Source organism: Geotrypetes seraphini, chromosome 14 (genome assembly GCF_902459505.1).
Source record: "Geotrypetes seraphini chromosome 14, aGeoSer1.1, whole genome shotgun sequence".
Classification (NCBI taxonomy): Eukaryota; Metazoa; Chordata; class Amphibia; order Gymnophiona; family Dermophiidae; genus Geotrypetes; species Geotrypetes seraphini.
The window spans coordinates 41012818-41039611 of NC_047097.1; the positions used below are offsets into that span (position 1 = coordinate 41012818).

The following is a 26794-nucleotide window of genomic DNA, read 5'->3' on the forward strand; positions in this document are numbered from 1 at the left end:
AGTGATCTAGGGATGTCTGTAGTCTTAAGAATGTGGGAAGAGCATTCCATAACTAAGGGCTATATACAGAAATGATTGCTTGTCGAATCTGTACGATATGAGGGGAAGATAAGTTGATTTTGATTAGTTGATCTAAGAGCTCTGGCTGGAAAATAGGGGATAAGGTGACGAGTGAGATAGGTCAGTTCCCCCGATAAAAGGACTTTAAAAAGTTAGCAGAAGTATTGTATAGGTGATTCGATGTGGCAATGGAATAACACCATTCTTTTTTTTAGTAAAGGAGTGATATGATCAAATCTGGATACACTGTGGATCAATCGGATTGCAATATTTTTGATTAGCTGTAGCCTACGAATGTCTTTTCGACTTAGTCCAGCATAGAGAGAATTACAATAGTCTGTCTGTTGCGTGATCAAAGAACGCACAAGGATATTTAAAGCAGAGGGGAGAAAAGGGAACGAATGGATCTAATCACATGTAATTTTTTAAAAAAGTTTCACAACTTGACTAATTTGTTTATTCGAGCTTGGAGTCTAAAATAATCTTTAGAACACAGACTAAAGGAACAGGCATGTTTTGTAGGCAATTACTTTATTATGCTCCCCCCCACAAAAAAACCACTTATAGTCATAAAACGTGAACATTCATGGAAAATATCTCCCAGATTCTATATATGAGCTAAGATTTGGACATGCAGCTGAGAGGTGGGTGCATTTTAATTGGCTAAGGAGCTGTTTGTACATGCGCAAATACTAATTAGCAGCACACTATTTTATAACGTTGAGTGTCTAAATCCTAGAGTATACACCTCAAAAGGAGGGAGGGGGGTCAGAAGTATTCACAGTGTAATAGAATAATAATAATAATAATAATAATGGGTCCCTGCTTGCAACTTGGGCATCAGAATTTGCACCAGTTTTCAGCAGGCATAAGCAGCCTGGTGTGCCTAATTTTATGAGATCTGCCCATAGATATTCCTGGGGCATAGTTTAGGTAAATTAATTGCCATTACAGAATACTAACTTAGGTTGGTATTTATGCACCAACATTCAGGCATGGCTGATTATACCATGCCAATGGCTTATGTAAATGGCTATGACTAAATGTTGCGGTTGCACATGTAACTGTCAGTATTCTATAATCTTAGTGCATAAGTGCTGGATATGCTCTGATCTACTTACACTGCCCCTTGCAAATACACACTAAAAAGATTTCTGCACTAAGGTTACAAGCCTCCAATGGAAGAAGCAATTAACTTACTGGTCTCTCACACACAGACTACAACTGGCCGCACTTGAGTCCATGCACAATTTTTAAATTAGTCCCCTTACTCTCTCTCATCTATCTCTACGTTCCACCTCCACTTATACTCTATGCCAGGCCTGCCCAAGCCCGGTCCTTGAGATCTACTGGCAGGCCAGGTTTTCAAGATATCCACAATGAATATGCATGTGAGAGATTTGCCTGCACTGCACTCTCTCATGCATATTCATTGTGGATATCCTGAAAACCTGGCCTAACAGTAGATCTCGAGGACCGGACTTGGGCAGCCCTGCTCTATGCTGTCTATTAAGTTGTTTTATTGGGTATTGTATCTTGATGTTGTAAGTAGCATACTATGCCATAAAGCATAGCGTTATATAAATATTTTTTTCTACTGAAACTGTTTTGTTGCTTATGTCCAAATTGTTCTTGTACACTACCTTTTCTTTAAAAAAAAAATCTGCAGTAAATCACAAATATCCTACAAGTACATGTTTATATGCTGAAAAGACTTTAAAAAAATGGACAAAAAGAATCTTACAATTTTGAAGGGTTTTACTGTATGACAGAAAATGATTTGACATTGTTTCTGGCATACAGAATTATAAAATTGGATGGTACTACACATCATTTATTAGTCTGAATTTGTACTTTTATAACATTTTATATGTGCATATCATTTATATATAGACATGCACAGAAAATTAGCACTAGATTTTATAGGTTAAAATGTGTACCTTGATTTTTATAAACTTATGCATTTTTATAGGAGCAGAGCTTAACAATTGATGAATCTGCATGCTAACTTACCCTGAGGATCTGATCTCCTTCATCTAATCCTTCTTTAGCTGCTGGACTGTCCTCCAAAACTCCAGCTACAAATATTCCTACATCGTTGCCACCAGCCAGACGTAACCCCACACTGTCACCTTTCCTGAATTTCACTAGCTTCATACTTGGCCTGAAAATGTATTATATATTTTCCTTGATTAGAATACAAAAGATAAAATGACATTTAAAATCATTTCATATCAGATCTTCTAGTAATGGTATCAATAACGAAAAGCTATTATTGTATAAATAATGTCCACCAAAGTCTCAGGAGTAGCTGAAGTTATTTGGCCAATAACTTATATTAATTATTTTAAATCTAAAGAAAGATTAGGTTCTTACCTTGGTAATCTTTTTTCTTGTAGATGTATCTAGTGGTCCTGAACACTAGGGTCTTGTATCTGAACTAGCAAGCTGCTTGCAGAAAACTGTCAATCGTGTCTTCCAACTCCACCTCCTTTCCAGGGAGCTGCTCCTGCCCCCTCATTTTGTACAAAAGCAATCAAGTAGCAATGTAAGAAAAATTATAACAGGAAGGAGGGAAATGGGTGGAAAATCGGACACTACAGTTCTGTTCTGCTCTGTAACAAGCATATTAATTAACATTATAACATTCAAAATAACTGTTTCAAAACAAAACCAAAAGTATGTGCAACCAGCACTAATATTATATGGAGCTCACTGTACTCGCTTGTCATGCTATCAAGCAGATACTTAGATCAGATTTTACTTTCTTGTGTGTGGGGGTTTTTTTTCCCCAGCTTATTAGAGACAGAGAAGTCTCCAAACAAAGACTTATCCTAACGTCCATACACAGGGTGAGGCTTCAGGACCACCAGACACATCTACAAGAAAGAAGATTGCCAAGGTAAGAACCTAATCTTTCTTTCTAGTAGTTCAATGTGTCTATTGGTCCTGAACGCTAAGGACATAACAAAGCAGTCCCAAGAGTCTAGGGTGGGCCCACTGAGCTTGCCTTCAAAACAGAGGACCTGAAAGCGGCGTCTTTCTTGGCTGCTACATCCACCCTATAGAACCTAGTAAAGGTATAAGTAGCTGTTCTACAATCTCCTCAGGCAAGACAGCCCTAGTCTCCGCCCAAGAGTCAGCAACCCTCTAGTGGAGTGCGCTTTCAACATGATTGGTAACTGTTTCCACAGCCCACATAAACAGAGAAAATCCTTCTGGAAATCAAGGTCCTAGACACCAGCCTCCCTTTTTTGGCGTAACTAATCAAACAAAAAGGAGAACCAAAAGGCAAAACTCATTGGTAACTTTGAGGAACCGAAGAAGCACTCGTTTGATATCCAGCAAGAGCAACGCTTTATACTGTTTCATAGACCTCGTAGGATGGAAAGCAAGCAAATGGACCTTCCTGATTGATGTGCAAGGATGAGACTACTTTCAGTAAAAAGGACAGAATCGTGCATAAGGAAAGTGCTGCTTCCATGACCTAAGGAATAGCTTCGACAGGAAAGAGTTTGTAACTCAGAAACCCATCTCGCAGACGTAATCGCCACCAGGAGCACTATCTTGTAAGGTCCAAAAGGTCATATGGAGCAGTACTGAGACCTTGCAACTTGATGTTAAGGTTCCAAGATATGGGGGCACAATCACAGAGCCCCTTTAATGAACCGGGCAACATCTGGGTGAATTGCCAAGGAGCCTCTCCACCCCACAAGCTTGGAAATAGGAAAGGCTACCTGAACTTTCAGAAATACCTACTGATAGCTCCTTCTGCAAAAAGTCCAGGACTACATCCTTCCACCGCACACCAGTGCTGAAAGAACTTCCAGGCCTTTGCATAGGCTATCACCAGGGATGGCTTCCTAGCTCTGAGGAATGTGGTAACAACCACATCCAATTAACCCTTGAATGTCAGAGCTGCCCACTCAAAAGCCATGCTGTAAGCCCAAAGTGTTCCGGATTCTCATCTGAGGCCTTTGTCCCTCTGGACATGGACTAGGTCAATATACCATGGCCTGTAAAGCCAACTGGGCACCACTAAGACTACCAAGTCAGGATGGATTATAATTCTGCGAATAACTCAACCGAGATTGGGCCATGGGGGAAACATGTACAAGAGCTCGTTCTCTGGCCATGGTTGGACCAATGCATCCAACCCCTTGTTTCCAAGCTCAAATTTTCATCTGTAAAAATGAGGCATCTTGGTATTCACTGCCAAGGCCATCAAATCCCTCTGTGGAGGCCCGAACCACTGAACTAGGGCGTTGAACACCTGTGGCAACAGTGACTATTCCTCTGGGTAAAGAGTCTGTTGACCGAGAAAGTCAGCATGCACATTTTCCACTCCTGAGAAAACCTGCAAGTGAGCTCCTGCCCACTGGAAGAGGAGCTGAGCTTCTAGGTGCAATGGGGCATTTCTGGTGCCTCACTGCCTGTTGACATAAGCTACCGCTGTCATATTGTCTAAGAAAACTCAGACTGCCTTGCCTTCCAGAGATTTCTCAAGTGCCTGAGGCACTGGATGAACATCTCTGAGTTCCAGGTGATTTATGGACCACTGTTGAGCTGGAGTCCAATGACCCTGGAATGGATATTGTTGTCTGCTGATGGGATCCCCCCACCACCACCACCATCGTAAAGGCTGGCATCAGTCGTTAGTATTTCCCAGGAGGTTGTAGCAAGCCTGAGTGAGAGGACCAGTGATAGATAAGAGAGCATTGGAGAGGTCTCATGCGAGCTCTTGCTCAAGGAACCACTGCTATCCCACCACTATCGATCCCAGGACCTGCAGATAATGCCACGTCATGGGAGATGGTGTCTGGAGCAAAATCTGCTTCTGGAGCTTCAATCTTAATGGTTCTAGAAGAAACACTCAGCCCCAGGCCATGTTGAACAAGACTCCCAGGCACTCCTGGTGCTGAGTCAGTTCTAGCTGACTCTTCTTGAAGTTGATTATAAAGCCCTGAAAACAAACTAAGGGCAGGAGCAGCTCTCTGGGAAGGAGGTGGAGTTGGAAGACATGGATGGACAGTTTTCTGCAAGCAACTTGCTAATACAGATATAAGACCCTAGCTTTCAGGATCACTAGACACACTGTACTAGAATACTAGCTTTATATCTATGAATGCAATTTATAACCTAAACTTCTTATATAAAAATTGTGACTGTAGATATTTGCAGCTTCACTTATAAGCTTTCAAGATGGTATTATGGTATAATTTTATTACAGTACCGAAGCATTCCATCCTCATGATTTGAATTAGGCAGTAGACCATCAGATGGACTGACAGGTAGGTCCACATCTGGCTGTCCTGGTTGAGCATACAACTGGTTTTGGCTCTATAAACAGAGATAAACTTTAAGAGTTAAACATGTCAATACACTTACCCATAAGCAGAAAGTACAGGTGCATGGTGAAAGGTCTATGCCATTTTTGATAGAATTTACAACTTGCTTGTTCACTTTATTTCACCATATGAAGAAACATTTTTACCAATATCCTTGCTAATTAATCTTGTGTATATAGCATCAGAAAAGTTCTTGTATGTTGAGGGAGAGAAAAAGGTATACTCAACTAATAATAACAATTTTGCTACAGACTTCTAAAAAAAAAAAAAAAGACTAGCAATCAATCATCACCTATAGCGTCAATAACATAACCTCTTAAAAACATCCTTGGTTAGTGCAAGATTGTCTCTCTTAGAAATTGCACAGTAGGAATCTCAGCATCCCTTTAATTCAGTATTAGCTCTTCTATTATATTACCCCCTCATTTATGTATTGTCATGTACTACTAAGACCTTCTTGTATTATTTTTATATTGTATCCATTTAAATAGTATTGAAAGTCACCTTGAACCTAGTTAGGCATAGTGCAGCTCAGAAATCTCATTGTAAATGTAGTATACCTCATAAAATTAGGTATACTGTTGTCTAATTCCTCACAATGGTCTTCGTTACAATCACTACTTGTGTAATATATTTATGTTAGTCAACATGCAGCTATCACATAGCTTACACCTATTATCATATAATTTTGTATTACTTTTAAGATTTTATTAGTAATTCATAAAGTGCTATTAGAGAAAGCACAGTTACTTACCGTAACAGGTGTTATCCAGGGACAGCAGGCAGATATTCTCTACATGTGGGTGACGTCACTGACTGAGCCCCCTAGCGAACGTTTTCGCAAGCAGACTTGTTCGTAGACCTTCAGGCATGCAATTGGCCCGCGCGTGCCCCTCCCGCCCTGCCTAGGGCATGCGCCTCCTCAGCGTGTCCTCAGTTCAGATAGCAAGCAAAGAAGCCAACCACAGGGAGGTAGGTGGGTTGTGAGAATATCTGCCTGCTGTCCCTGGATAACACCTGTTACGGTAAGTAACTGCTTTATCCCAGGACAAGCAGGCAGCATATTCTCTACATGTGGGTAACCTCCAAGCTAAAAAGAATGGGATAGTGGGAGTGTTGGCCCTTAGGAGAATAAATTTTGTAATATAGATTGGCTGAAGTGCCCATCCCATATGGAGAAAGACTCCAGACAACATGAGAAGTGAATGTATGAACTGAGGACCAGGTGGCAGCTTTACAGATTTCCTCAATGGGAGTAGATCTAAGGAAAGCAACAGAAGCTGCTATAATTTTGTGGGCTGTGGACACGACTCTCCAGTGCCAGTCAGTCTGAGCATAACAGAACGAGATACAGGCAACCAGCCAGTAGAAATCGTTCTCTTGGAAACAGGATGCCCTAACTTGTTTGGATTAAAAGAGACAAAGAGTTGGGGAGAAGTACGATGAGGCTTTGTCCTGTCAATGTATAGGCCCAAAGCACGCTTACAATCCAGAGTGTGCAAAGCGGTTTCTCTCCAGATGAGAATGAGCTTAGGAAAAACACTAGCAGAACAATTGACTGATTAAGATGAAACTCCGTGACAACTTTTGGTAGAAACTTAGGATGCGTGCATAGAATCACTTTATCATGGTGAAAAACTGTAAAGGGTGGATCTGCCACCAACGCTTGTAACTCACTGACCCCTCCTGGCAGAGGTGAGAGCAATAAGGAAGACAACTTTCCAGGTGAGAAACTTGAGATGAGCTGTGGCCATTGGTTATCAAATGGTGGCTTCATCAATCTGGAAAGAACCACATTAAGGTCCCAAACGACAGGTGGAGGCTTGAGAGGTGGTTTAACATTGAAAAGTCCTTTCATAAATCTGGAGACCAGAGGATGAGCAGTGAGAGGCTTTCGCTCAACTGGTATGTGAAAAGCTATAATAGCGCCAAGATGGACTCTGACAGATATAGATTTGAGTCCAGAGTCAGACAGATGAAGTAGATAATCCAACACCAAATCCACTTATAAGGAAGTGGGATCATGATGGTGAAGAAGACACCAGGAAGAAAAATCTACTCCACTTTTGTTCCTTGTTTAAATCTTTATTGATTTTCAAACTTTGATAGTGCAATACAATTGGTAAATCATAAAATGTTGATAACATTGTTGGGTAGCTGGTTTCCTAGGAGGCATCAAGAATGTGTCGAACAGGTTGAGAGAGATGTAAGTCAGATGGATTCATCCCCAAAAGAAACCAAGCTGTCAGGTGTAGTGATTGCAGGTGGGATGTAGAATGTGATTCCTGATGCTGAGTAAGCAGAGTAGAAAAACTGGAAGAGGTATAAGCTCCCGGGAGCTGAGCTGAAGTAGAAGGAAGCAATGAGAATCATGGTAGCCTCCCTCTCGTTTGAGTTTGAACAGAGTTCTCAACATGAGAAGAATTGGAGGGAATGCGTAGAGAAACAGGCCCGTCCACTCCAGGAGGAAAAGCATCAGCTTCCAGACAGAAAGGAGAGTGAAGTCTGGAGCAAACTGGGGCAACTGATGAATTGTGGGGAGCCACCGACAAGTCCATTTGTGGAGTGCCCCATTGAGCAAATATGGACTGGAGAGCTGCAGAGTTGAGAGTCCGTTCGTGAGGTTGAAGAATTCTGCTGAGGTTGTCTGCTAGGGAAATTCTTCTCCCTTGAATGTAGACAGCCTTTAAGAAAATGGTTGCGAGTTGTTGCCCAATTCAAGATTTTTGGGTGGGGCCTCCTGGCATTAACAGGAGAGAACCCGTGCCTCCTTACTTGTTTATGTAGTACATTGCTACTTGATTGTCTGTGCGAAGGAGGAGGACTTGAGGGCAGAGGAGATGATGGAAAGCCTTGAGGGCATAATACATCGCTCTAAGCTCCAGGAAATTCATGTGAAATTTTCACTCTCTGGCGGTCCAGAGACCCTGAGTCCGAAGATCGTCCATATGTGCCCCCCAAGCATAAGAGGATGCATGCGTCATGATGACTTTGTGATGAGGGGGTAAGTGAAAAAGGAGACCCCTGGATAGATTGAAGGAGGTCATCCACCATTGAAGTGACTGCAGAAGAGATGATGTTATGGATATATGTTGTGAGAGATGATCCGTCGCTTGAGACCATTGAGATGCAAGAGTCCACTGAGGAGTGCGAAGGTGTAGTCGTGGCAGTGGAGTCACATGCACTGTAGAAGCCATATGGCCCAGAACCATCATGTATCTCGCAGAGATGGACTGAAGAGGAAGCAGTTGCTGACAAAGGCAGATGAGAGACTGAAGGCGTTCCGGAGGGAGGAACACTCTCATGAGAGTGGTGTCTAGGATAGCTCCAATGAACTGAAGATGTTGAGTTGGAATGAGATGGGATTTGGGGAAGTTGACTTCGAATCCTAGAACCTGAAGAAAAGAAATGTTCTGAGATGTTGCTTGGAACACTTCTTGAGATGAAACAGCCTTGATCAACCAGTCGTCCAAGGTAAGGAAAGACTTGGAGGCCGTGTGGATTGGAGAGATGCAGCCACTACAATCAGGCACTTCATGAAGACTCTGAGAGAAGATGCCAGGCCGAAAGGAAGAACCATGTACTGGTAGTGACGCTGATTTATCTGAAAACGGAGGTATCTTAGCCAGATGAATTGGAATATGTGTGTATGGCTTCCTTGGATCCAGAGAGCATAGCAGTCGATCTGATTGAGAAGAGGATAAAGCAGGGCGAAGGAGAGCATCCAAAATTTCTCCTTGACTAGAAATTTGTTGAGAGCTTGAGATCCAGAACAAGTCGCAGTCCTCCCGTCTTCTTTGGAACTAAGAAGTAATGGGAGTAGAATCCCTGATTCTGCCGAGAGAGAGGAACTACCTCTATGGCATTCAGCAAGATAAGGATTGAACCTCCTGGAGAAGAAGAGAGGACTGTGCAGGATCCCAAAGCAGACTCTCTTGGAGGATGGTCTGGAGGCAAGGTGTGAAAAATAGAGAGTGTAACACTGATGAATGATGGTTAAGACCCAGAGGTCTGATGTTATGAGCTCCATGCAAGCAAGGAAAAATTGGAGACGGCATCCGATTGGGATGAAGAGCAGACTGTAAGATGCTGATGGTGCCACGTTTGAAATATTATCAAGACTCCATGGGGATTAAGATGGCGGCGGAAGACGGATGCCTGGAACGGGAGTACGTCGCGCTCCGAATCGATAGTGAACAGCGCTGCGTATTTTCTTTCTCCTAATGAAATGGGGAAAAGAAAAGGGATCTTTCGCCCTAACCCTCCGGTGCTTGGGACCCCACAGCGTCTGGTTCAACTACGATAACAACTGCCTTTTCCCCTCCATCTGAAGGAACCCTTCCTACCTCGGGGTGAGCCCGGATTCATCGGGGGAACTCGGCGCAGGAGCTGCCACGGGCGATACTGAGCCCGGAGCAGAGGTCGGCTCCCTCCCCAACCCGGAAGTACTCAGATGCAGGGAGACACAGGAGTTCAGCTGCCCGAAGAGGAAGGGCTGTGCTCCAGTGAAGGAGGGACACCAGCACGGGAGACTCAGGAGGAAGATGCAGGTGGAATATGTCAGCTATCTCCCAGCACCATGGAAGGAGAGGTGAGAGGTGCTCCGGGAGAGAATGCCATCTGTTTTGGGGAATTAAAAAGACCACAGAAAATAGATATGGAGGCGCTCTGGCAGGCCATATCTATCATGGACGCCAACCTTAAGTTGAGTCTTTCAGTTATTAAATCTGACTATGGGACTATTTACTCCAAAGTAGAACAGCAAGGAGTGTGTCTGTCTGACTTAACTAAAAAATTGGAGAAACAAGAAAATTTAAAGGAAATTAAAACTGTACAAATGGAAATGGTTAAAGAAAGATCATTTATTTCCCGTAAGTTGGAGAACTTTGAAAATTCTTTGAGGATAGAACAATTTAAGACTTTTGAATTTTCCTAAATGTCCCGTCATTTCACCTGGTTGAGATGGCGAGAAAATATTTCAAGAGGTTCTTTTCCATTCCATTGGAAAATTTACCTCCAATTGTGAGGGCTTATTATCTGACCTTAAAGAAACCTCAAGGGGAATCCTACAGATCCGAAAGAAAATTTGGATATGAATTGTCTTCATTTCTAGAAAGTTCCCTTGAGGTGGTAAACCGACAGAACTACTTTGTTGCTGACATTGGCTATTGGAAGTGATAGGGAATATATTCTTCGTTTGTATTTCCGACATATTAATGATATGTTTTTGGGCTCTAATGTGAGAATTTTTCCAGATTTGGCTCAGAAAACCCAGAAGCGAAGGAAGGAATCTCTTGGCCTAAGGCCAAGAGTCCTAGCTCTAGGGGCTACTTTTTTGGTTAAATTCCAGCAAAATGTTATATTACCTATCAGAGTAAGAATTTTCTTTTTTTTGAGCCCAAACAGCTTTTAGATTTTTATTGGACCAAAGAAAGGTTGGAATCTTAGTCCAATGATAAATGACCTACCATCCGGCTGTAGTTAGGGTTACTTAGGCCGTTACTCTAGTAAGAGTTATATTTCTAATTGTGAAAATTTTCCTTTCTTGATCCCTATAAATTGTGGACTAAATATTAGTTAATGTTTCCATTACATCTGATTGTATAATTAGGTGATTTTCTTTTTGTTTGCTTGCTTGATTGTATTCCGGATCTTTTTCAAGTTATGTATGCTTGATTAAATTTAAAAGGTTATAAATAAAAATATTAAAAAAAATAGATTGCTGATGGTGGCTAAACTCTGAAGAAACACATCAAAAAGGTTGTGTAGGTTTTTTGGGGAGCAGCCTGTGGTTTTTGGTTGATGACGAGAGTTGCTGTTTCTGCCTTCTAGGTTGAGACTGAGAAGGTAGCTGCAGACTTGCAGTAATCCATAAGAAGAAACCGCGGTATGAAAGGACTGAGAAGGTGGAGGCTTCTTTTTAGGCTTGACCAGAATGTCCAATCTGGTTTCATGAGCAGACAACTTCTGTGTAGCCGGGACCAAAAAGCTCATCTCCAAGGACACGGAACATTGGCAAGCCTATCTTGATGGTTCACCATCCAGTTCAGACATCCCGAAGCCAGGCCAGACGTCTCATGGCTACAGACATGGCTGCAGCACGGGAGGTAAGTTCAAAAGTGTCGGTAAGTTGAATGGACCATATATTTTCTCAGATGAAACAGATCAGAAATATGATGTTGAAAAGCAGGAAGTTTGCACTCTGGAATGTATTTTCTGGAAAAGAGAAATATGTTTTAACAAGTACTTGAGGGTAAAACGAAAAATGACAATTGTAGTTGCCAGAACAGTTGGCTAACATGGCATTTTGGTAAAGGCATTTTACCAAATCGATCCATGGCTTTGCCCTCTCTGCCAGGGGTACAGATGCTTAAACACTATCCCCCAAAGACTTCTTTAAAGTAGACTCCACCAGGAGAGACTCATTGGAATGTGGAAGTTGGGGTTTGTCAAACCCAGGAATAGGAACCACTCTGTACAGAGTATCCAACTTGCGAAGAGCTCACAGGAATGGTTAAGTGGCATTTCCAGATTTTTAAAAAAAGTTTCTTGTAAAATGCCATGAAGGGGAAGCTTGAGCAGTTCCTTAGGTGGTTGATCATAATCTAAGGCCTCTAAGAACTGCTTAGAGTGTTTGGAGTCAGCTTCCAGTGAATGGATAAAGTTTCTGCACATTTGACGAAGAAATGTGGAAAAAGATGACTTTTCAGATAACACAGGGGTCTCCTGAGAGGAATGTTGAGGTGAATCATCATCAGAAGAACCCACATCTTCAGAAAGAAGAGGATCCTGTTCAGAGTCTCCCCACAAGTTTGAATCTTGAACAGAATGTGGATGGTGCCGAAAACTCGATGTCGAAGGCTCAATATGCTTTAGCTTTTGTAATGCCTTCCGGAACCGCACCAGAGTCGACTCTGGTGATGTCTGTGTTGAGGACGACCGATGCCGGCAAGTCGAAGGTGACGATTCCCCTTGTGGGAAGCGTCTGCACCGATGGAGTGTCCACTACAGATGCAACCGGTGTCGAGGGCTCAGACCAGACTGGCACCAGGGGAGTCGGTAGGTGTCGACATGGGCCACAAGTTGGGTCAGCACCAGCATTTGGAATGCTCACCCATGTTCTTCCCTAAGCAAACTGTCAATTTTTTGCTTGAGGGTAAGCACCGGTACCACTGGCTTTTTTGCCAGGTACCTACATTCCGGTGATGAGGAGGCCGATGACGAAGCACTCACCGATATCGGAGCGTAGCGCTTTTTGGGCTTCTTTGAGGTCGGCAAGACTTGGCTCACTGCTACTTTGACCTGAGGCCCAGAGGGGGTGGGGAAGGCTTCTTAGCCAGATTACCCACAGAAGGCTGCAACACCGAGATGTTTCTATCGGTGTCGACTTGGCTGGTGACATCGGAAGCGATGTTGAGTCCCCTTCCATCCCAACGCTGAAGAGAAGTCGCTGTTGAATGAGGCGGTTCTTCAAAGTTCTTTTCTGTAAAGAAGAACATCGGGAACAGGTCTCCCAGACGATGTTCAGGCCCAAACACTGGAGACACCAGCGATGCGGGGTCAGTCACAGAAATGGGGCAAGCACAACATCCACACTTTTTAACACCCATCTGCGGACAGGACATCGAAGGAAACACAGCCCCGGCAAGATCAAAATCAGAGGCCAAAGTGGTTGAACAGGCCCCACCAGGCCAAACCCGCGAGAGGGAAACAAACAAAAGAAGAAAAACAAGATATGAAGAAAATAATGACTGAAACAGTCAAAGAAATCCAACAAGAGCGGGAAGGCAGCTAGAAAAAATTTTCAAACGTCTGTTGAAAACGCGTCTTCTTAGCTCCACAAAAACTAAGAAACTGAGGGACTGTGCACCTACGTCGGGGGAGGGGGGGGAAGGGAGGGGGGTAAGGCACTTTTAAAGTGGTCCATACTGGGGCTCCATCGATGACGTCACTCATCAGTGAGAATATGCTGCCTGCTTATCCTGGAATAATAGCCTTTTATTATTACATTATAAAAAATCTTACAAAATCAAAAGAAAACCAGGCATTAACCATAACCAAGCTGTTTATGTTCAGCTACAATGGTTACCTACTGTATTTTATATACGTTTTAAATTGCTATTATTGGTTCATTTTGGACTTTACCAGGACTTAAGATCAAATTTACTGCGATATTTACTAACCTGTGCTTTGAATTCAGCGGATGTAGGGGATCCGGTAGTCCCTATTTACCATTATTGGTAATTAAGACCAGACATGGTGTATTTTGTGTGTCTGGGCCATATGAGTGGAATAAACTGCCCTTGCAGTTGAAAAAGAAATCTACCATATTTCCCCATGTATAGGCTGTGGCCTATACATCGATTTTGCAAACCGGCCTAGTGGGCGCAGCTTGCTTAAATGGGGCAGCTTATACATGGAGCAATACATCACCCCCCCCCCTTTTAAATACCTCCCTGGCAGGTAATCTTCTTATACGGCCACGCCTGCCTCCTCCAAACAAACTGTGCAGGGCAGGAGCGATGGGGCGAGGCTTGAGATAGCAAACATCGCTCCCGCCCTGAACAGTGTATTTGGAGGAGGCAGGCACGGCAAGGGAGGTATTTAAAGGGGGGGATGATGTATAGGCCGATGTAGGTTTTAAAATCCTTAGATAAGCTGTGGCTAGTAACATGGGGCGGCTAATCTAAGAGTTTTTAAAACCTACATCGGCATTTCCTACGGCCTTATACATGGGGAAATACGGTAATTTGTCCCTTTTCCAAACAACAGCTTTGACAGTAGTTGTTATGTGAGGCTTTCACCCTAGGCTTATAAAACCTCAAATTTTCTTTTTACAGTAAGCACTGGTATTTCTACAGCATTTCTGTTTGTAATTGTTGATATTTTTGTATTATTATCCTGTTTCTTTGATTATGTGTTTCTTGGTTCGCTGCCTTGTGGTAAATTTTTTATCCACTTTGAAATATTATATGCTTTTCTTAATACCTACAAATTTCACCAAATCTGGTCACTTATTAGATTAAACAATCAAGAATTATACACACCTGGCAGAGGGGGAGTTTGTTTATCTTCTCTTTCAACCATTGATTCTTCTGAAGTTCTAGAAATGGGGGAGTGATCATTCATTTTTCTTTACAGGGTGTAGAAACAGCCCCAGGTTTTGAGATTCTTTCTATCCTCTCTGCTTTGGAGACTAAACGAAAACACAAATTAAAAACAAATTGGGTCTGCCACAGATATTTCAATAAATTCACCATGATGAGATTTACCCTGTTTCCCCAAAAAATAAGCTCTAGCATGATTTTCGGGGTAGGTCCTTATATAAGCCCTAGTTAAGATCCATCCTTGTTGTGCATCCATGAACACCACTGACTGCCTTACATACCTCCGAAGCTTCAAAAGCAATGGCTAGCACTCTGAACGGGCTGCTTCGTGACCTTCACCCGCCAGGGCCTTCCCTCTACCGTGTCACTGATGATGTCATCAGTGATGTTGGTGGTGTTCCGGTGCACAAGGGATGGGAGGGAAGGATAGGTATAACATGGTAGGAGAGTCAGTGGTGTTCAGGTCGCACAAAGGGATGGGAGCGATAGGAATAACATGGCAAGTGTCAAGGGCAGTACCATGTTTCCCTGAAAATAAGACATTCCTCGAAATAAGCCTTAGTGCATTTTTTTGAAGCATAAATAATATAAGACCCTGTCTTATTTTCAGGGAGGAAAACTCGGTAGTTGTAAAACTAAACTACAGTATCTTTTCCCCATAACACAAGGTGGGCAAGAAGACTTCCAAATATCTGCCAAGAACAAATTTGTAGCAACTAATTATTTTGGAATGTCTACACAATAGATCTGCATCATAATCATTGTTCCACATCAACTTCAATATGGATTGAGTTATGATCCATGTCTAGGTGACAATCAGTAATAAAAACCGATACTGGGTCCTCCTCCTGGTGTGCTACAACTTATTGTGCGGCTGGCTTCTCACGGTACATCGTAATCCTCAAGTCATCTGAGCTGACAGTGCCTGATCTGTAAGTGATGGTCTGCCTTGGTCTTCAGCCATGTGGTACCTACCATTATCCCAGCCCACATGGTGGCCATAACTACAAGTTTATATGGCCAGTTCCAGTTCTAATCTAGCAAGCTGTGCAAACAAACAGAACATGTCCTCTAATTATCATTTTAGGTTCTTGCCAGCTTACGTGGCATGTGTAAGACATAAGCATCATCAGAATGCTTGGAAATAAGACTAGCATACATCCCAGAAGCTGCTGTTCCACTCATCACATGTAGGTACAACAGGTGCATGTTCAGGTCAGGTCAAAAATGTACAATCTATAATATTGTTGTGCAAATGCTGATGTTAATTGTAATTATTATACATTACAATTATGATACACAAAGGAATACGAGGATTGGTATGGCATGCTTCCTTTATGTCATGGTGGGATGCTTAGCTTGGGATATAGGAATTCGATAAGGACCCAAATGTTATATACTGTTTGCCCCAAAACATTATGGACAAATACTGAATTAGACTCTGTATAACCAATAAAGGCTATCTCAATATGTTGATATGCTATAGGACAATCTAGGGAGAAAAAGACCTCAAGTGCTCAAGGAAACAGGACTTTGGACAAGAATATTCTAACCTCTATCAATTGAGCTATCATCAGTCATAAAAAACTCCCTGGGGTGGTCACATAAGTCATTACTATTTATAAATTCCAATGTATTTGGACTTGCAGTGTATGCAATGCAATTTCTTATCAAAATCGCTGAAGTACCATTTTTTGGCACTGCACTGCATAGCGGCACGAAAGGAACACGGTTTTTCTTCATTGTATGAAGTACTCAAGCTCTCTTGAAAAGTTTCAACGAAGGAGAGAAATAGCCTTTTACGGTTCTATTTAATTGTAAGTTTTTAAAATCAAAAATCCAGTTAGTTTGCCTTGTCCATCTTTAACAATGAATTTTGCTTTGTAGAACCGTTTTTCCTGGCTGAATATGGGACTCGGGAACAATAGCGTGGTGATCTTCTACTCCTGAGGAAGCTTTAATATAGTGAAAAGAAGAAGCTCTGTAACATTGCACAGTGGATCAATACTACTTTGCCTAAAACTAAGTTATTTACTATAACGCAATATTTTTTGTAGTTGTATACACTGCAAGTCAAGTTTCAAGTTTATTTAAAAAATTTTATACCGCCTAATCGGGCTTCTAGGCGATTTAAAATACTAATAATACAAAGCATAGATACAATAAAACCAAATTATAAAATTAACAAAGATGGACAATACCAGGGAATGTTAATACAACAAATTACTTGACTTAACAGACATACTCTGAACATAAAGAGGTGGGCAAGAACAATATTTGCCAAAAGGAACATAAAAGGGACGAACGATAGGGAGGGTAAAATCAGAAGAGGATTGTTTTGTCCTTAGAAAGGCAGTTTTTATCCAAAAGCATCCTGGAATAAAAAGGTTTTTAGATTAGATTTGAATTGATCTACTGCAGGTATTGCCAGTAGGTAATTAGGTATAGAATTCCATAGGGTGGGTGCTGTAACGGTGAAATTGTTAGATCTCATGGTGTTGATTAGCCTCAATGATGATATAGTAAGAAGATTTTGAGAAAGAGTGATGAGTTTTAGATGGGCTGTAAGAATATGGGGGCCTGCAGGGACTGCTCATCTTTGAGAGGGAAAATCATTAGTTTTGATTTGTTAATATTAAGTGATAGCATGTTTGTGTCTAATCATAATTTTATTTTTTCCAATTTCTGATTGATAGTTGCTACTTCTTCTGCGATAGCAAGATTGATTGGATGAATTAACTGAACATCATCAGCGTCAGCAAATGTAGTAAAACCAAAACGTTAAAAGAGGAGCCATGAAGATGTTAAAAGCAACAGAGAGAGAATTGAGCCCTGCGGAATACCATGCTTAAGTGCAAAGGAGTCAGAAGAGGTTCCGTAAAAGATGACCTTTGATAACCTTCTTGTAAAAATTGAGATGAACCAGTCCATGACTTGACCCATAATTCCAATTTCGTGGAGGCGATTTAATAGCAGCTTGTAGTCAATGGTATTAAACGCTGAGGAAAGTTCAAGAGAGATAAGGAGAACAGACTGATAGTGATCAAGGTGGTAGTCAGTAGTCAGTTCAATAAGTGACGAGTTCGGTGGAGTGATGTTGACGGAAACCTGTTTGGTTGGGATGTTGGGTCTTGGAATTTATAATAGTAGTGACTACTATCTGACCACCCAGGGCCGCGATAGGCGCTGAAATATAAGCCATTGAAATGTGGGCCTACATTTCAAATACGCAAAACAAGGAGTGGAAATGTCCTATATAGACTGGTGGACTCAAACTATTTCAAAACATACTTTTATTTCATCCAAAAACTCATTGACTTGACATGTACATGTTTTGGTCCGAATGGCCTGCTTCAGGAGTCTACAAATATAAAAACATAAGAATAGCTTTACTAGGTCAGACCAATGGTCCATCAAACCCTGTTCTCTCGGTGGCCAACCAGGTCACTAGTACCTGGCCAAAACCCAAGGTGTAGCAAGTATTCCATACATGATTAATGATGCACCAAAATACAAGCATTAATAATGATACAAATCAATTAAGAACACAATAAAAAACTGCTATTTAAATATTTCATAATATGATCTAGAAACAGGGACGAAGTGTGAGATAATAAAATTTGCGGACGACACCAAAACTATTTAGTGGAGCTCGGACAAAGGAGGACTGCGAAAAATTGCAAAGGGCTTGGACAAACTAGGGGAATGGGCAGACGAGATGGCAGATGAAGTTCAACGTATGAGCAGTGTAAAGTATTGCATGTGGGAAGCAGAAACCCGAGGTACAATTACAAGATGGGAGGATGTTATTGAATGAGAGTACACCATAAAAGGGACTTGGGGTAATGGTGGACATGACAATGAAGCCGACGGCACAGTGCGCAGCGGCCGCTATGAGAGCGAATAGAATGCTAGGTATAATCAAGAAGGGTTATTACAACCAGAATGAAAGAAGTTATCCTGCCGCTGTATCAGGCGATGGTGCGTCCGCATCTTGAGTACTGCATCCAATACTGGTCGCCGTACCTTAAGAAGGATATGGCGTTACTCGAGAGAGTTCAGAGAGAGAGCGACACATCTGATTAAAGGGATGGAAAACCTTTCATACGCTGAGAGAATTGGAGAAACTGGGTCTCTTTTTCCCTGAAGAAGAGGAGACTTAGAGGGGATATGATAGAGACTTACAAGATCATGAAGGGCATAGGAGAGTTAGAGAGGGACAGATTCTTCAAACTTTCAAATAATAAAAGAACAAGAGGGCATTCAGAAAAGTTGAAAGGGGACAGAGTTCAAAACGAATGCTAGGAAGTTCTTCTTTACCCCAATGTGTGGTGGTCACCTGGAATGCACTTCCAGAGGATGTAATATGGGGAGAGTATGGTACTAGGGTTTAAGAAAGGATTGGACAATTTTCCTGCTAGAAAAGGGGATAGAAGGGTATAGATAGAGGATTACTGCACAGGTCTAGACCTGTTGGGCCGCCGCAGTGTACGGGCTGCTGGGCACGATGGACCCCAGGTCTGAACCCAGCAGAGGCATTGCTTATGTTCTTATGTTCTAATACATCAAGCACGTACGCTATTTTCTTTGCATACACAGTAACGTCCAGAATACCTTTTGGCTATTGTTAATGCTCTCAGAAGATTTGAGTAAGTAAGACAGTTTCATTTTCTTTTTTTTTTGCCGGTCCAATAGAACCCCTTAGGTTGGGCCCTCATTTTTCTGATATTTTTGAATTGTGGGTGCATCATTATGCCGGGAACTGTGTTGCCATTTCTATAGGAGTTTAAACAAAGGTGGGCCCGTTCCGGCTGTCTTACTTTTTTTACATGATGTCGCTGCACAATTTAAGTTTTAATGTGCATTTAGAGTTTTCATGCACTTTCCTCATAACGTTAACAACTTAGTAATATAATATCACCTTTAATGCCTGCCAAGATTTTATGTGGAATGCTGTATCCGGTGTTGCAGCAGCATCAACTGTCTGTATACAAGAGATGTAGGTTTATTTTAACTAAAGTCTATACCGCTTTTGCTTAGTTTGCATAAATGGTTATCTAGTAATTTAAAGTTATTTCATTTGATCACCCACAGCATTGTATCAGTACCTGGATATTGGCACACTAGTGGATTCATTATTTACAGTATTTTTGAAGACTTACGAGGTATCACCATTTTGTATTTATATGCTATACTAACCCGTTTTTTTTTAATGCAATTTTACCTTGATGTTTATACTCTATTTTAAACTTATATGCCATATTTCTATCATGCTTTTCATTTTTCCATCACCATTTTGGAACGGATGCCATTTTTTAATCATACTTGATTGTCTTTTGGGTAAATTAAGCATTTTCAATATTGGTTTCTCTTGGTGGAATTTCACTCATTTGCAGGTTTTATTTGCCATGTATTAAATGATGGACTGAATTTATTATATGTAGGTTTTAGAGTGATGTAATGCTTTGTCATGCCTTCTCTTTTCTTTGCATATATTTGTCTAATATAGATGCCCCTATATGCATTTGTGATATGTATCACATTTTGGCTTTTAAGTAATTATTTATGTTCCATTTGATTATTCTTGCTTATATTGGGGGTTTTTATATAATAGTATAGAATTTCTTTCTGCATTTCACTTGACCTATGTTTCATGCCCTATATGCATTTGGTCTCCATGTGATGTGGTATTATATATCAACCATTATATCTGTTTCTTAAGCAATTATTGATGCCTTTTTTTTTTTTAAGAATATATGAATATGCGTTTGCTACTTTTACTATCTATGTATCATTCTATTATTGTATTTTATGTATTTATATAGTTGTTTTTGATGCATTATTGTCATGGATTTATACAGTTGATCTGATGTATTATCTTTCATTTTTTATTGTTTTTAATTGATTTGTATCATATTTATGCTTGTGTTTTGGTGCATTATTAATTCATGTATGTCTATATTTGTAGACTCCTGAAGCAGGCCATTCGGGCCCGAACATGTACATGTCAATGTCATGAGTTTTTTTTGAATGTAAATAAAGTGCATTTTTGAATAGATTGAGTCCACCAGTCTATATAGGACATTTCCACTCCTTGTTTTGCGTGTTTGAGTTTGGGACTCTCTTGTTTTATGCTTCTATATTTCCAACAGACGTGGCCACTAAACTGATCGCAGCAAGGAAATCTCCCTGCTGTGATCAGCTGAATGTGCTGTGGCGGGTCAACCCTAAAACATACCCCAGCACCCTCCCCCTGAACAACATGACCACAAACCTCGACAACCCCCCCAACCCTAAACCCCAAAGCCCACCAGACCCCTGGAACCTTTTTTCAGCAAAGGCCGGCCGAAGGGATGCCTACTCACTCCAGCTGGAAGGCCCGCCTCTTCACAATGGCGGGCAGGTCTTCCCCTTCTCTATAAAAATCACAGAAAATATCTCATCTAGACACAGACTATAATCTCTAACAGGCAGATAAAGAATTAGAAGCAATACCAGAGAAAGAGACCTACAGTAAATGGTGGTATTCTGCACTACAAGGCCTAAGAATGAGTTTAAGGAATTAAAATATATGCCATAAAAAAGGAACAGGCATTAACTTTCATAAGAATGAAGACTCGGTAGTAATTTAAGAAAACATTTATTTTAAGGAAAGGGTTAAGTGGTTAGAAATAGGCATCTAGAATAGTGGTTTAAGTATGGAATTACCATATCTATATTTACCCCCCTGGTACCTTTTTAATCCTGGTGGTCCAGCGTTGTAGCAGCAGGAGAAAGCTTTCTGAGCTCCTCACCACCTCCCTTGCTGGACAGCTGCCTCATCATATCTGCGACCAGTGGTGCACAAAGCAGGAATGAGCTTTTTAACGCTCCAAGCCTGGCCCTGCGCCGCTCCCATGAATGCCCTGCTATCAGTTCTCGCAAGTCCCGATAGAACTGGTGGGGCAGGCTATTCATGGAAGAGGGCATGGGGCTAGGCTGGAGCACGAAAAGCTTGCTCCTGCCTTGTGTGCCGCTGACTGTGTGATATGATGAGGCAGCCATCCAGTGAGGGAGGGGCAGAAGTGCAGAAAGCTCACTCCTGTCGATATACCACTGGATCACTGTCCTGGCCTAGACCACAAAGGGGGAACAGTGTACAGGGCAGGGCGGTGGGACAGTGTGCAGAGCCTGGCAGGGAGATGGGCTGGTTGCAGAGCCTGGTAGGGAAGGGGGGACAGGGTGCAGAACCTGACAAGAAGTGAGGGAGGCTGGGTGCAGAGCCTGTAATATTTTATTAAATATATTAGTACACAATTTGGTACAGAATATTTTTTTTCTTGTTTTCCTCCTCTAAACTTAGGTGCGTCTTATAGTGCGAAAAATACGGTAGTACTGATATTTCTTAGGATATAAAAATGTGGAGGTATAGCTCTGGAGATGGTAGTTTCCACAGCTCTGTTTAAGAAATAAACAGGTTAGATGGGCCTTGTGGTCTTGATTGGGCATCATTTCCTATGTCTGCAAAGCACATGTATTAATCATACCAGTTCTGTTAGTCTAAAATATAATCTACAAGTGCATACAAAAAGTTTTTAAAGTTATGGCTAAGGGTGTTCTTTATACAAAAGAATTACAGGAAGCTTTTGGAAAGTAAGATATTTATTTTAAAGTCTACTGGGAAAAAGTCTGCACTTTAAGATAAAACTAGTGTATTTATAAACATGGGTGGAACGTCTCTTATGACAATGGCTTGGCAGCAACTAGATTTTAATTTTCAGGGTTTGACAATTATCATGCAGTTATATTAGGGAAGTTAAACAACACCTTGCATAATATGGGTATTAAATCAGGTAAGATTTAAAAATGATACTTTATTCTTAGCTTAAGCATGTCTGAAAATTATTTTACTTACAACCTCTCAAGAATGTATTTGCCTTAACTTCAAAATTGACTCACATTGAACATTTCTTAATATGAAAAAAAAAAAGCTTAAAATGTTCAAGCAGTATTCTGTGATGATCATAATTCGCTCATTTTTGGTTAGTCTGAAGGTTTGAGATTTTTATTGGAGCAACATTACAATAAGCAGTGAACGAGGAGAATCTACGTGATCCACGTCAACATGGGATTTACTAAGGGGAGATCCTGCCAATCCAACCTGTCGGCTTCTTTGACTGGGTGAGCAGGAAAGCTGGATGTTGGGGAGTCCCTGGACATCGTATACCTGGACCTTCAGCAAAGCATTCGATAGCGTACCACACCGCAGGTTGCTGAGCAAAATGATTTCTATAGGATGGCGGACACGCTGACGAAATAGATTGGGAACTGGCTTGAGGTAGGCTTCAGAGGGTAATGGTGAATGGCACCCCCTCCGAAACGACGGAGGTGATCAGTGGAGTCGCACAGGGCTCCGTCCTGGGCCGATCTGTTCAACATCTACATAAGAGACTTGGCAGAAGGTTCCCGATGGTAAAATAACATTATTACGCTGATGATGCCAAACCTAAGCAATGTAGTGGCCAAGAGTACAACAGACAAAAATTCAATGCCGACAACATGATTGCACGACCTACTACTACTGGAGCGCTGTCTAGGTCCTGGGCAACTCAGCTTCAATGCAAAAAATGCAACTCATGCACTGGGGCAGCCCAAATCCATGCAAGACTTACACCCTAAAATGGACGGATCCTAACAAGAACTGAAGCCAGAGCGTGGACCTAGGGTGATCGTCAGTGAGGACATGAAGGCTGCCATCAAGTGGAGCAAGCTTCTCCAAAGCAAGGCAAATCATAGGTTGCAATACGCAGGAGTTTCGTCAGCCGTAAGCCTGAAGTCATTATGCCATTGTATAGATTCCATGGTGAGACCACACCCTGGAGTACTGTGTGCAATTTTGGAGGTCGCCATTACCGAAAGATGTGCTGAGACTAGAGTCGGTGCAGAGAATGGCAACCCGGATGATCGCAGGGTCTCAAGGATCTCCCTTACGAGGAAGGCTGGATAGAGTTACAGCTCTACTCACTCGAGGAACGCAGAGAGAGGGGAGACATGATCGAGACGTTCAAGTATCTCACAGGGTCGCATCGAAGTGGAAGAAAGATATCTTCCTTCTCAAGGGTCTCCACGGGCACATCCAGGGGGCAACCCGTGGAAAATCAAGGGAGGGAAACTGCACAGTGACCACAGGAAATTTCTTTTTCACTGAAAGAGTGGTTGACCGCTGGATAATCTTCCACTTCAGGTCACTGAGGCCAGCAGCATGCCTGATTTTAAGGCCAAATGGGATAGATACGTGGGATATTTCACTGAGTTTAGGTGGGGAAGGGTCATTGCGGTGGGCAGACTGGATGGGCCGTGGCCCTTATCTGCCGTCTTTTTCTATGTTTCTATGTTTCTAACCCAACAAAACATATGACAATGTGTAAAATAGCCATGTTTTCTCTAGAACCGATACAGCTCTTACAATTTTTTACACCACAATATGTCAAATGTTTCATGAATGATAAGAACAATCTCAACTCAATGTTACGTTGTAGATAGTTAAAGTAGGGGTTCATTCCTATGGAACCAGTTAATAAATTAACCAAATATATATAAGGTACAATCGTATTCTGTAAAGAACAATCTCAACTCAATGTACGTTGTAGAGAGTTAAGTAGGGGTTCATGAACCCCTATCTTTAACTATCTACAACTACATTGAGTTGAGATTGTTCTTTACAGAATACGATTGTACCTTTATTATATTTGGTTAATTTTATTATATTCATGAACCCCTACTTTAATTATCTACACGTACATTGAGTTGAGATTGTTCTTTACAGAATACGATTGTACCTTTATTATAGTTGGTATAATTTATTAATATTCATGAACCCCTACTTTAACTATCTACAACGTACATTGAGTTGAGATTGTTCTTTACAGAATACGATTGTACCTTTATTATATTTGTTAATTTATTAACTGGTTCCATAGGAATGAACCCCTACTTTAACTATCTACAACGTACATTGAGTTGAGATTGTTCTTTACAGAATACGATTGTACCTTTATTATATTTGGTTCATGAATGATAAACACAAAAGGCAAGCGAGATGTCTCAGAGTAAAAGTCACAAACTGAAGACTAACGGTCCCAACTAGGATCCCAGTTTCGGCATCTTGAAATGCCTTCTTCAAAGGGCAAACCAATTACGGAGACTCACTGACGGGAGAAACATGGTGGGTATAAAACAACTTTTAACGAATCGTGTTGGCATCTTCAGTGGCATTAGGTGTCATAAAGCGTTTCTGTAGGTGCAATTCCAGTGCCGTTTTATAGGCAACTGGTAGTCGCCTTGACATTTGTTTTTAAAATTTTTTTTTAAAAGCATTTTTGCACTTACTTAGATGCTGGTATGGCACCTACCAGAGTCTAAGTTAAGGCGTCATTTATAGGAATATGGGCCTAAATGCATTACACATAATAGCAGCATTCAACTGCTAAGTGACTATGCAGTCTTTGACTATAAATGTGAAAGATTAGGGAAGAGTCAAACAAGCCCAAAAGCTTTGAAAATGCTCCTTTCTGTGTTATTCTGCTTAATTTACATGATCATGTAATAATCCTCCTACCTCTATTATAGCCAATCATCTGGCTGAATAGTCCAACATGCTCCTCACTGATCAACAGTAGTTAAAATATATGGTTCTAGGTGTCTAAGAATTCTGCAATTCCAACCAGATTCATGAGCCAATCTTTATGTTGCTCACCATTAGCATAGTTAGCCTATACTGATCTAGCAGTTAGAAAGATTGCAGATAAATTACAGCTGCTCCTTAAAAAATTTGTATAAATGATCAAACAATGTGCAGTGTAGCAAATCTCTCTGCAGAATTGATAATAATTCTCTTGTGCTCTATCTACTGAAAAAAGCAATATTAAATTGTGGACACTTTAGAAAATTTCTCTCAATTATACTGTTCAAAGGACTACAAACTAGTAGGCCAATGCTCGGAACCCAATGCTGGCAATAATTTGCGCAGAATATTCAGAGGTCTGCAGCACAGGAAACAACTACAAAGACTAACACAAGTAGTACTTAAATATAGTTAAAATAGATGTTAATGAGGTCATTTCCTATTCCTCCAAAATGTTCAGAGAACAGTGCAGAATCATTTGTGATTCTCTATCCCCACCTCCAAAGACTATCAGACCCACAACCTTACTTTCTCCTTTCTGTGCAACCACCCTTAATCATTTGCTTTTCCTGTTACTCTTCCTCCACACACTTCTCTGACACCCCTCCACTGTCCCTGCAGGAATGGGATAAAGTGTTACCCCACTACTGGCTGTTGACTGGCTCTTCTGCTGGTCAAGTCTAAATAAAAAAACAGTAGGTAGGGAATTACCAACTGTAATAAGCAGACAGCTTCTTCCAGTACCTGTCACCATCCTAGTGTCTGCTCTGTTCTCTGCCTAAACTGTCAATGCTAAATGCTCTAGCTCTGACTTCTAGCTTCCAGCATGGGATTTTGGATGGGGCCACCCATACCTCTTATACAGAATGCTTAATTCTAAAACCAAGATCAATTTGAACTAAAGTGAACACACATCACTTTCCAGCAGGTAAAAAGTACTAAAAATTAATCAAAGTAATTAATTTGCTGTTTAAGTAGCTGGCAAAAAGTTGATTACTTAAAAAAAATGTAAGAACTCAAATGGAGTTGGTCTTGTAGTCAATTAATTCATCATATGTTATTCCTTTTATTACCACTCAATTTGTCTGCCTCCATTGATTATATTAATGCTTACATTAATCATTTTACTATTATGCTGTTGACAAAATTGTAAGTTTTATGTCAGGCTGCACCTGCTGTATACTGCCTCTGGCGAATCTCTTCATAACAAGAGGTTCCATACATAATTACCTTCCATACAAATACCTGTCAGGCTCCTTTGGAACCCTCAGTGAATTAAATAAATGCTTTAAATAGAATGACTAAACGCAAAAGTTAATGGGATTAAAGCTGTTTAACTTTCTCCTTATATCTTAACTAATATTCTTGCAAGAACTACACAGTTCAATAAATTAATTACATTTTTTTTAAAAACTGGAGTGACTTTTGATAACTGCAATTCTGTAACTAACTAAATTTGTATCAGCGTCAAGAATTTTTGGCCCAAAATATCTGTAGTTTTGCTTATAAAGTGAATATTGCTTTTAAGTAGTTTGAAAAAATTCAATACCTCATTGTGACATGAGAGGTCCTCAATGAGCCACAAATTAACATGTAAGACAAATTATGTACAGCAA

The 26794-nt window shown here is 41.1% G+C and overlaps 1 protein-coding gene across 1 annotated transcript in view; it reads right to left on the minus strand.

Annotated features, from left to right (window-relative positions):
- TJP1 (tight junction protein 1) overlaps positions 1–26794 on the minus strand; it is a 355098-nt gene that overhangs the window by 136841 nt on the left and 191463 nt on the right. Inside the window, 6 exon segments of the mRNA XM_033920501.1 lie at positions 2074–2224; positions 5294–5385; positions 5387–5400; positions 14456–14537; positions 14540–14584; positions 14586–14604. Of these exon segments, the coding sequence (XP_033776392.1) occupies positions 2074–2224; positions 5294–5385; positions 5387–5400; positions 14456–14537; positions 14540–14584; positions 14586–14604 (403 nt within the window).